Source organism: Rhinolophus ferrumequinum, chromosome 3 (assembly GCF_004115265.2).
Source record: "Rhinolophus ferrumequinum isolate MPI-CBG mRhiFer1 chromosome 3, mRhiFer1_v1.p, whole genome shotgun sequence".
Lineage (NCBI taxonomy): Eukaryota > Metazoa > Chordata > Mammalia > Chiroptera > Rhinolophidae > Rhinolophus > Rhinolophus ferrumequinum.
Genome location: NC_046286.1, coordinates 81939154 through 81951511, shown reverse-complemented (window position 1 = coordinate 81951511; position 12358 = coordinate 81939154). Strand labels below are relative to the sequence as shown.

General features: G+C 33.7%; 1 protein-coding gene across 21 annotated transcripts in view; it reads left to right on the top strand.

The window, feature by feature from the left end:
- The window catches only part of AHI1 (Abelson helper integration site 1), a 188393-nt gene that overhangs the window by 36443 nt on the left and 139592 nt on the right, over nucleotides 1–12358 (top strand). For all 21 annotated transcript variants that reach the window (XR_004422643.1, XR_004422644.1, XR_004422645.1 and 18 more), the window contains 3 exons: nucleotides 341–473; nucleotides 6319–6442; nucleotides 11560–11789. Coding sequence is in view for 12 of the 21 variants with exons in the window: in XM_033102480.1 (XP_032958371.1) it covers nucleotides 341–473; nucleotides 6319–6442; nucleotides 11560–11789 (487 nt within the window). In the remaining 9 variants the exon portion in view is untranslated. The remainder of the gene's footprint in view (nucleotides 1–340; nucleotides 474–6318; nucleotides 6443–11559; nucleotides 11790–12358) is intronic.

Sequence of the window (12358 nt, the reverse complement as noted above, 5' to 3'; positions counted from 1 at the left end):
ATGACATGCATTCTTTTTGTGACTATATAAAAATCATGTGATAGTGACAGCTTTCGAGTATCAGATACTGAAATTTTTGGTTCATATTTTAGGTTAATTAAGGACTGGTTAGACATAGAGTATAAATTCACTTAATTTTATGGGGAACTGATTCCCTCCTTAGAAAGTAAAATAACTTACTGTGGTTTTCCATCATTCTGCTTTCTTGCTTTTCTCTTCCTCTGCGTCACAATAAAGGGACTTGGGGAAAAAACTCCTCCACTACAGTAATTGAAATTAACAACTAGCCTTTGTGTTTTAATGTTTCTTAATTTATATTTTTAAAATGTATTTTTTTTAGGCTTGCCGTATCCCAAACAAGCAGCTCTTCTCACTAAATGCTGGAGAAAGGGGATGTTTTTGTCTTGCTTTCTCTCACAATGGAAGAATACTAGCAGCAGCCTGTGCCAGCCGGGATGGATATCCAATTATGTGTGAGTAATAATCCTATCTGATCAATTGGATTGAAGTCCTTATGACAAACATTCTTTGGTTTTTAAAATTCATTGAAATCGTAATTTGAGTAATCCCCCAGCACTACTAAATTAAGGAAAATAGATTTCTTCAGGGAAAATTAACAATTCTTTTATAATAATTTTATTCTTTTCTATACAATATCTGTTCAGAAGTAGAATGAGACTGATTAAATAAAGGATGTTAAATTATTTTTGAAACATGCAGGAGGATTTTTTTTTGCAATTATAGTACAGTTGACATTCCATATTATATTGGTTTCAAGTATACAGCATAGTGGTTAGACATTTATATAATTTACAAAGTGATCCCCCAATTAGTCTAGTACCTACCTGGCAATATACAGTTATTGCGATATTATTGACTTTATTCCCTGTGCTGTACTTTACATCCCCATGACTATTTTGTAACTATCAATTTGTACTTCTTAATCCCTTCACCTTTTTTACCCAACCCCTCCAACCCGCTCTGTCAACTATCAGTTTGTTCTCTGTATCTATGAGTCTATTTCTATTTTGTTTGTTCATTTGTTCTTTAGATTCCACATATAAGTGAGATCATATGGTATTTGTCTTTCTCTGTCTGACTTATTTCACTTAGCATAATACCCTTTAGGTCCATCCATGTTGTCACAAATGGTAATTTTTTTTTTTATGGCTGAGTAATATTACATTGTACTTATGTACCACATCTTCTTTATCCAATTGTCTATTGATAGGGATTTAGGTTGCTTCCATTTCTTGGCTGTTGTAAATAATGCTGCAATGAACATATGTCTTTTCAAATTACTGTTTTGAATTTTTTCGAATAAATACCCAGGAGTGGAATTTCTGGGTCATAAGGTAGTTCTATCTTTAATTTTTTGAGGAACCTCCATACTGTTTTCCATAGTGGTTGAACCAGTTTGCAATCTCAGCAACAGTGTGTGAGGGTTTCCTTTCCTCCACATCCTCGCCAGCACTTGTGTGTTGATTTATTGATGATAGTCATTCTGACAGGTGTGAAGTGATACCTGATTATACTTTTAATTTTCATTTTTCTGATGTTTAGTGGCGTTGAACATGTTTTCATATGTCTGTTGGCCATCTGTATGTCTTCTTTGGAGAAATGTCTATTCAGGTCTTCTGCCCATTTTTTTAATTGGATTGATTGGTTTTTTTGGTGTTGAGTTGTATGAGTTCTTTATAAATTTTGGATATTAACCCCTTATCAGATGTCTCAGTGGAATATCTTCTCCCATGCATGAGGTTGTTTTTGTGTTTTGTTGTGGTTTCCTTTGCTGTACAAAAAGTTGTTTTTTCTGCCTGTTTTCTTCTTCTAGGGGTTTTATGGTTTGGATCTTACATTTAAGTCTTTAATCCATTTTAAGTTTATTCTTGTACCTGGTGTAAGAAGGTGGTCTAGTTTCACTTTTTTACACGTATCTGTCCAGTTTTCCCAATACCATTTATAGGATAGACTGTCTTTACTCCATTTTATATTCTTGCCGCCTTTTCCATAGATTAATTGACCAGATAAGCATGGGTTTATTTCTGGGCTTTCTGTTTTGTTCCATTAATTTATGTGTCTTTTCATGCCAGCATCATCCTGTTTTGATTATGATAGCCTTGTGTGTAGTTTGATACCAGGTAGCGTGATACTTCCAACTTTGTTCTTTTTTCTCAAGTTTGTTGTGGCTATTTGGGGTGTTTTGTGCTTCCATAAATTTTAGGATTATTTGTTTTATTTCTGTGAAAAATGTCATTGGTATTTTGATAGGGATTGCATTGAATCTATAGATTTCTTTGGTAGTATGGACATTTTAGTGATGTTAATTCTTCCTGTCCATGAGCACAGTGTATGCTTCCATTGATTTGTATCTTCTTCAGTTTCTTTCTTCAATGTCTTATAATTTTCCAAGTACAGGTCTTTTACCTCCTTGGTTTAATTTATTCCTAGGTATTTTTTTTTTGATGCAATTGTAAATGGGATTGTATTCTTAATTTCTCTTTCTCAGTTCATTATTGGTATATAAAAATGTAAGATTCTGAATATTTTATATCCTGCTACTTTACTAAATCTGTTTATCAGTTCTAATAGTTTTTTGGTGGAATCTTTAGGGTTCTGTCTATATAGTATCATGTCATCTGCAAATCATGGCAGTTTTACTTTTTCCTTTCAAATTTGGATACATTTTATGTATTTTCCTTGTCTGATTTCTGTGACTAGAACTTCCAATACTATGTTGAATAAAAGTGGTGAAAGTGGAAATCCTTGTTTTGTTCCCGATCTTAAGGAAACACTTTTAGCTTTTCCCCATTGAGTATGATGTTAACTGTGGGTTTGTCATATATGGCCTTTATTATGTTGAGATATGGTCCTCTGTTCCCACTTTGCTGAGAGTTTTTATCATAAATGGATACTGGATTTTTGTCATACACTTTTTCTGCAGCTATTGATATAATCATATGATTTTTATCCTTCATTTTGTTTATGTGGCATATCATGTTGATTTGTGGATATTGAACTAACCTTGCATCCCAAGAAGAAATCCCGCTTGTTCGTGGTGTATGATCTTTCTAACGTGTAGCTGAATTTGGTTTACTAATACTTTGTTGAGGATTTTTGCATCTATGTTCATCAGGGACATTGTACTGTAATTTTCTTTTTTCATAATGTCTTTGTCAGGTTTTGGAATCAGGGTAATGGTGGCCTCAGGAGGATTTTTGTAAGCATTTTTTATTTTAAATATAGGAATTTAGAAACATGAAGTATTTATAAATCTCATGAAGAATTTTAGGTCAATGTGATCAGTTGATAGTAATAATTTGAATTATGAAAGTGCTCAAATTTGTTATGCACTAGAACAATAATAATTATCTTTGCAGTACCTAGATGGAGACTTTTCATTATAATAGAGAAGACAGCAGAGGCCAAAAACCCTCTCTCAAATTGCCTTTAAATAATATAGGAAATTATGTTAAAAAGAAAAATTATTTATGTATCTTTAGAGATTTGTTTTTGTAAGTGAGCATTATCATACTCTTTTAGACTTAGAGACATTAATTCTTTCCTTCAGAGACATTAATCCTTTCCCATACTTCCGGCTTAATAATGAAAACCAGCTCACCTCAGCAGGAGGTAGCCACCAGCCCCTCATGGACTTGCAACCTAAGCACTAGATCCTGTTCAGTTTTCCTCAGCTCCACACAGTTTTTCCTTTGCTAATTTTGTTTTTTTGAGAGGGACTTATAATTGACTTGATTAACATTTATATTCCTCTTCATGAAGCAATGTTAGTTTTAAGAAATAACAAAATTATGTGTGTAGTTTGATTACGACCATGCTATTTTAAAAATTCACCGAAAACTATGCACAGGGAAAAAAGATTCTTAGGAAACATACTCCAGAAGATTAATGGTGATTTCATTTTCTTGGCCAGTGAAAGAATTAGTTTCATTCTGATTTATATATTTTCAACATTTCTGTGAATACATTACTTTATGCTTAAAAACAATCATGTTCAAAATGCTATATGAATTTAGCTTTACTTACTGCTTAAATATTAAAAAACAGAAGAAGAGTCTGTCTTTGAATTTTGATGGTCGATTATGATATGTCTAGTGGAATTTATTTAGGTTGCAGAATGTGCAGATTAATGTTTTTCACAAATTTGGGGAGTTTTTTGTTCTTATTTCTTGAAAAGTTCTTTCTAAACCTTTCAATTTTTTGTTTGAGGACTTCCAGCATTTCTATGTTGGTACACTTGGTGTCCCACAGGTCTCTGCAATTTTATTAATTTTTCTTCATTCTTTTCCTGTCTGTCCCTTAGACTGCATAGTCTCAATTGACCTGTCTTCAAGTCTTGGTTCTTCTGCCAGGTCGAATCTGCTGTTGAGCCGCTCTTCGAGATTCATTTATTTCAGTTATTGTACTGTTCAACTTTCGAATTTCTATTTAGTCTTATTTTATATATGTAACATCTGTCTTTTTATTCATGAGAAATTCTCACACCTTAGTTCTTTAGACATAGATTTCTTTAGATCTTTGAACATATTTCTAAGAGTGGATTTAAAGTCTTTGTCTAGGAAGACCAACGTTAGGCTTCCTCATGGACAGTTTCTATTGGTTGCTTTTTTCCCTGTGTGTGGTTATCCTCCCCGCCCCCACATTTCCATTATTATATGTTGAAAACTGGATACAGTAACTATTAAAATGTGGCAGCCCTGGAAATTAGCTCCTTCTCCTTCCCCCACTCTACCTACCCGCCCAGGATATGTTGTTTCTGTTTGTTTAGTGACTTTCCTGGACTAATTCTGTAGTCTTTTTCCTTTGTCCTGTGTTGCCACCGAAGTCACCTCTTGGTTAGCTTAGTGGTCAGCCAGTGGTTCAAGAGAGATTTTTAAAAATGCCTTCAGTGAATAGGTTTCCCTTTGATGAGGGGCTCTGTATGTGTGTGTATTGGGATACGCTTTTAATTCTTCAGCCTTAGCTTTCACGTCCTATTTGCACAGGCTGTCAGGGTGAGAGATTGGACCTTTCAGGTTTTTATTGGGCATGCACACAGCCTTCCAGGAGCGTATGTCCTTCTATCCCCAGGAGTATGTTGGAGCTTTTCAAGTCCTTGTGGAAGTCTTATTCCCAGATTTTTTCCTTTTAAGTTTATTGGTCTGCCTCTTCTTAGCCACAATTGGTATCACTGACTGAGACAGCTATGCCACCGATTATTTCGACATGCACCCCAGAGTCAGGGTTGTTCACACAGAGCATGCTCAGAGCCAGGGCAGGTAAAAGTCAAGACCTGAGAATGGAGCTTTTCAAGGAGCTGCCAGAAATGTCTAACAATAATAAGTCTTGGGGATGGGGCTTCTGGGGAGCTTCAGACGTCTTCTGCCCCATTCCATGGCTGCCAGGCTGCTTTTTTTTTTGTAGTTGTAAGGCTGGTGGTTTTTAAGGCTACTTTGGAGCTTGGGAAAGGAGAATGGGAGGGAACAAGGCAAGTTAAAATACCACACAGCTTAGTATTCTTACCAAGATTCAGTTGTTTTTCTTGAATAAATCTTCCTTGAATTGTTGCAAGCCTTTGTTTAATTTCCAGAGTTCTGAAAAAGTTAATTTTGACAATATTTGCCAGTGTTCTCATTGCCTTTTTGGGGTAGCAGATTTTCCAAGGGCTTTATTTTGCTATGCCAGAAGTACTTGTGTACCGCTTAGTAGTTTAAGGGGCAACTGGTTTGACCACTAGGTGGAAGTAGAGACTTGGAAAGTTTGTTGTTCTGTTGAGTCGTTATCTTAGGTGATTTTATTGTATACAGTAACATAGCCATACTACACTGCCATGTTTATTAGATTGGGTCTCTGTCAATTCCCTTACTATATCTATAATTTTAGCATTAGAATTTGTTTCTGACGATAGTGTGACTTAAATTTCTCATTATTTCAAATAATTAAAATTTTGGTTGGAATTCAATGAATTTTCAGGTAAAATAATACTTTATTCATGAAATCCCAAATTATAGAATCTTTGAAGTGAATTGCAATTTAAATGTTATTTATTTGATTAATTGATTAGGAAAATTGGTTTGAAGAGATGAGAATAATTAATTGTAGCATATTATAAAATTTTATGTATGTAAATTCTTGTGTCTAAAGAAAGTAAAAAAATGTTTAAGTAGATTTTGAAGTTTTTTATACTGAAAATGTCATTGGTGATATTCCTATGAGCAGTGTTTACCTTGTGTACAAATTATTATAAATTATAATCTGTATATTACTGTATTAAGAATTCTGTCTGGAAACTTACTAATTTTTGAATATTTTCATTAGTATATGAAATTCCTTCTGGACGTTTCATGAGAGAATTGTATGGCCACCTCAATATCATTTATGATCTTTGCTGGTCAAAAGATGATCGCTATATCCTTACTGCATCATCTGATGGCACTGCCAGGTTAGTATACTTGACAAGTACTTTCTGTGTCTGACATTTTCCATCAAGGGAAAGCAAAGAGTGTTATAAAGTGATATAGCTACTCTTATGTTTTGCTTATCAAGGAACTGGCATAAAAATGCATCACACAGAACTAATTCAATAAGTAGTAGTGAAAACTTTTCCTGAAGATATCTTTGTTAAATATATTTTATTTATGCAATATAATTCTCACTGTCCTTAAATGATCACTGTGCACATTGTTCGATTAATAATTTCAGATGAGATTATTAATACAACTGAGATTTTTTTCAAGAATGTAAGCTCTTGGTGGCAGGGACTCCATCTTCACTGTTAGCTGGATGCAGAAGCCAGGGCACAGTGGAGCTTAGGACATAGTATGGAGTAAATAAATGAATGTGCACCGTATGTTTTAAGAGCTTTATAGATTATCAAATATTTGCATTTTTCAGAATGTCAGTCTTAAAATAACCCCTTCCAATTTAATAAGTGTCACAATAAAATATTTTAAAAGGTACTGTTTTAAGTTTCATTTATGCTTTTTGTGGCTACTTGCTCTGCCTTGGATATATTCTAAAAATATCATTAGGCAGTTGTTCAAGATGCTTTTATAAATGGCATTTAATTTGATTCCAACGAATGTAGGTGGATACACATAAGTATTTATTATTTCTACAAACTAGGAAACTGACCTTTAGAGCTGTTTGAGAGCCACTCTGATTTCACTCTTATTCTGCTGTTTGTTCTTTAAGCAGCTTCTTGTTCTTTAAGCATACGTTGTTTTGGGTTTTTTTGGTTTGGTTTGGTTTGGTTTTTTTAAGGAGGGCGCAGCTCACAGTGGCCCATGCAGGGATCAAACCAGCAACCTTGGTGTTATCAGCACCATGCTCTAATCAACTGAGATAGCCTTAAGCATACTTTTAACAGTCTCTTCTAGTATCTGGGTCCCTTCTTCTATGAATCTTACCAACTTCTTTGTCAATATAAAATGTCTACTTGATTAAGAAGTTATCATTACTGTTTAGTTTATAGTTAAATAAAAAAGATAGCAACTGGTAACAATTGATTTCCCTCTCTGTCTAGCTGGGAACCTACTGTTAGTCCCTCTTAACAATATCCTCAAGAACCTATGTAGTCTGTTGGTTCTTTCAGCATAGCCATCCTGTCCGATGCCAGGATATACTAGAGAAAAAATATATAACTTTGCTAAGGCCTAATTATGAATTTGTAAATCTGAAGATCACCTGAGTTCTCATCTCTGCTGAGTAGTCCTTTGACCTGTCTTTGTTTGGCTATCTTTTCTCATTCCTCCTACAGCAGATCCAAACTTTACCATGTGTTAGAGTTCTCTATACTGAATCACAGTCTTCCCGCTTTGATTAGACAACTGCCTTCAATTCACAGTGAAAGTTAGACAGACATGAGCTTCCTATATTTCCCTCTGGCTTCCCACCTAATAATCTGTAAGTTCACCCATCTTTGTCTCAGTCCATCTCTTTTAACAAAGAAGTATGGGTACAGACACCTTTAAGACTAATCCTTGACCTGTGCTTTTAATCTTAGTCCTTTAATCTACAATTCTGTTACTTTTATTTCCTACACCTCTTGACCCTTTAGTATCTTTCTCTGTATTGATATTGTTCTCTCATTTTAGAAATACAGAATACATGGATTTCCAACCATGGATTGAAAATACAATTTCAAAATACCATTTAAATATCTGCATATAAATTGACCTGCACTGTTCAAATCCATGTTATTCAAGGGTCAACTCTGTGCTCAAATCTCATCTTAAAGAAATCTTTTTCTCAACTCTCTCTGCCTTCCAGACTACCACACTGTTTTTTCTTTCCACATGATCGAGAGCGTCCTACACACATTGTCTGTACTTCATTCCAATCAGTCTGGCTTTCACGCCCACCATACTGTATAAACTTGCTTCAAAAGGTCAGCAGTTTCTTGCTAATTTTCAGTTCCACTGGCCAGTTTGAGTCCTTACCTTGTTGGCCTTCACTGCAGTAATTAATTATTGACCGGTCTGGAAATATTTTAAATTCATGGTTTTCGTTGACAACCTCTTTTGTTTTCTTTCTATGACTCCGACCAATTCTCGTTGTTGTTACTTTGCCTGTTCTCTATAGATGTTTAATCCCCAAGGTCCTTTACCTGCTTTACTTGATTGTTTGGTGTGCTTATCCTGGTCTCTCTCATCTTCCCCAGCTTTTAATCTCACTTACATTCTAATGACTTCTAGCTCCCACTTTTTTTCTGAATTTTACTTTCCATTACAAGCTTATATCTAGATTACTCAGTGGCACCTCAAGTCTGAAACCAAACTTACTGAAATCACCAAATTTTTTTTCTGTTTTAGTCCTCTTATATATATTTTTAATGACATCCTTACCCACTACATCTCCCACTTTGTGAATCAAGAGTAGTACTCATTTCTTCTTTCCACCATTTTTTTTCCACATCTAAGTAGTACTAAAGTCTTTCAATTGTCTCTCCTAAACGACTCACCATTGTATCACACCCTTTCTATCCTCACTGCTGTTGCCTTAATTCAAACCCTTGTTGTCTCTTGCTTAAACTGTTGCTGCTAAACTTTCCCAGTGTTCAGTCTCTAGCCTCCTCCATCTCTACTATTCTAAAATTATCTTTCCAAAACTATCTTTCATAGTACTTTGATTTGAAAAAAACAAAAGGAAACACTTTTAGTTGCCACTGGCCTATTCCAGTTCCTTTGCATGGCATGACAAGCATGTCCCTCGTTGACCTTACATTCTGCCTCATCCACACAATCGTTCGCAATACCCCTAAATTCTTCTTTGGCATCTCCATGCCCTGTTACCTTACTATTCTTCCTATGCTTAAATGCCCTTTTGCTACACTTCCTGCCCAACTCATTCATTCAACAAACATTTAAGTGCCTTCTGGGAGCCCTCGTGAACTCATAATCATCACTTAAAACCCAACTCAGATTTCACCATTTCTTAAAGCCATCTTGGATTTCCCCACAGAACATATATTATAGTAAAGTATGCTTTTTTCTTTAGGTAGCTTTGAAATTGATATTTCTGTAGGACTCTTTATATCATAAAAATACTATTGTGAAGGATTAACTGAGTGAAGAAAGAAACATTGTGGCTAGAACCAAAAAGACAAGTTTTTGAGAGGTAAGGAATACTTACAATGAATAGGCTAAAGGCAAAAGGAAGAGAATGAGAGTTGCTAATGCTCAAAAGTGGCAGAAGTACGGGTTTCTGCCCATGTCCTCATGTCTTCCTCGGGATGACTGTCATATACTGTCATTAGTGTCTCCTGAGTAGCTGTTTGCCACTGGTTAGCTTTTTGCCTTAAGGGTTTAACCTAAATCTCCTTTTTTAGTTATCTTCAGTATAATCTGTATTTTTCCCAAATCAACAGCTCCTCATATAATCAGAAAGATTTTTTTCTATGTGTAATAGCTCCGAAATAGGCCCATAGGTCCCCACTCTACCCCTTCTTCACACATACTGTTTTAATTTTGGTATGTTTTTTCTTTTCCAATTCTAATAATTTTTTTGTGTGCGATAATCTAGTCTTTACATATTTGTATATCCTTCTTTGCTGTCTATAATGAGCCTGATTTTTTTCCCAAACCCATTAATACGTATGTTTTGATCTTGGATTCTGCCATAGATTGAGTAACTAAAGCCACCATTGATACTAGTTCCATTTTTACATAAAAAGCTTAATTTTTATTCTAATATATTATGTCTGTTTAATTATATTTAGCTGTTTTAAAAATACAATTGCTTCATTTGTGTTTATTACATAGTATTTCAAATGATGGTAAGATTTGTTAGTGAAATTTTTATCTTTTAACAATCTTATTATTCACTCCAAATTAGGTGACTTTCTTCTTTCAATAAGTACTATATTTCATGTAACGTATGTTCATTGAAAGTAGTACTATAGTAAGATGTTTATGTAGTGACACATGTGCTTTATTTTTACTTGAAAACATGTTCTTTCACTTCCTTCATTATTAGTTTGAATTCTTTGTAATTGAAGATCATATCCTGTATTTTAAGCAGCTGCTGAGAAAACTCATAGAATGTTACTCTTGAATAGCAACTGTGTTTTTTTTCTTTTATTGATAATTCTGTGATGGACTTAGTTTGCTTTAGTTCTTAGGCAGTAATTAAAAGGATGAATTATAAATCTCCATATTAAAAGATTAATAATATTTTTCTAATTGTAATAACTTAATCTTTTAAAAATCTGATATTCCACATTCATATAGCACCTGTCTGTTTGTTGCTAGATTTTGCCTTTGTTTTTCACATTGATTACAAATGCAGAGTATCTACATAACTGTTTAACCCACAGAGTTCACTCTTTTGTCAAGATTATTATACAATGACAATAATACTGTTTTTTTAATCATCTATTATATAGAAGAAGAGATAATGAGAGTGTTAAACACAAAGTGAGTGCTTAATTTCAGATAGTCTGTTTTCTATCAAAATATTATTTTAATCTTATTTTACTCAAGTAGTCATATAATAATTTCATTATGGCTTGTAAGTCTTTGAGATCTTCATATATATAATCTAGGCTTTGACATTACTAATACAAAGGTAATAGAGTACCCTGTTCTCTAAACCCCCACTAATAAGCACTTTGCAAAAGCAATATATACACAACCTAAATGGGAAATCATTAAAGTTTCTCCCTATATTTTAGTTTTTATATATATAGTGTACTAAATGCAATATTTTTCTATTTGATGGATGTTTAATTGATGTAAAAAATAGGTAGGTTTACAAAAGGCAGACATGTCTAAATACAAATGCAGTCTTTCATTTTATAGTATAGATTATAATTAGTAGACAAATTAACCACTAATCTTGATAATAACTGTAAGAAATAGCTTGATTAAAATGTAAAGAACCCCAGCCATCAATTTCATGATCACATTATTTTTTATTGTTATAAAGTTTAAATTTAGTTTATGGTTGGTTGTTGTCACTTGCTTACTTAAGTCCCATTGGCTACATTGGTTCTTAATGAAACTTTTAAAGAAACTTGTGCCTTTCAGAAGCAACATGTAACTTTTTATCCTTTTCCAGGATATGGAAAAATGAAGTAGACAGTACAAAGACTTTCAGAGTTTTACCTCACCCTGCTTTTGTTTACACGGCTAAATTCCATCCAGCTGTAAAAGAGCTGGTGGTTACAGGATGCTATGATTCTGTGATACGCATATGGAAAGTTGATATGAGAGAGGATAGTGCCATATTGATCCGACAGTTTGACACACACAGGAGTTTCATCAACTCTCTCTGTTTTGATGTTGAAGGTACGTCAGAGAATATATTCCAAATGAAGCCTAATTACATGAAGGGTATTTTTAAAATTTTAATCTCACTAGGATAATAAATATTTAAGCTTGAGAGAGATTTTATGTATTGATGATTATTTGTGCATATCTAGATTTGTACATATTTTGCAGATTATATGGTAGACCTGGGCATAGATTTGGCACTGGAGTTCTGTTTGTAATTTTAAAGTCATTCAGTTCCTAAACATTTATATTCAACTAATCTTTGCTGTAATAACCAGTCATGTTCCAAATTTCATAAATGTATTTCATTGGATTGGTGGTTATCCCCTTAGTAGATTTGTCTTTTAAGAGGGCTTTTTAATTTGAAGGGTATAAAAGAGGACGATGAAGGGAAAATCCCAAAAGAATATTTAAAAACATGTATTTTAAATATAGCAACAGAATTTTTTTAAGTATAGAAACATATAGAAGGGAAATTTGCAATTATTTATAAGTTTATCTTAGTGTATGAATAATATAGATGGTGTTTTAAAGACAAAATATAAATTATTTTATCAGATGAAAGAATAAAGAAATTTATTATA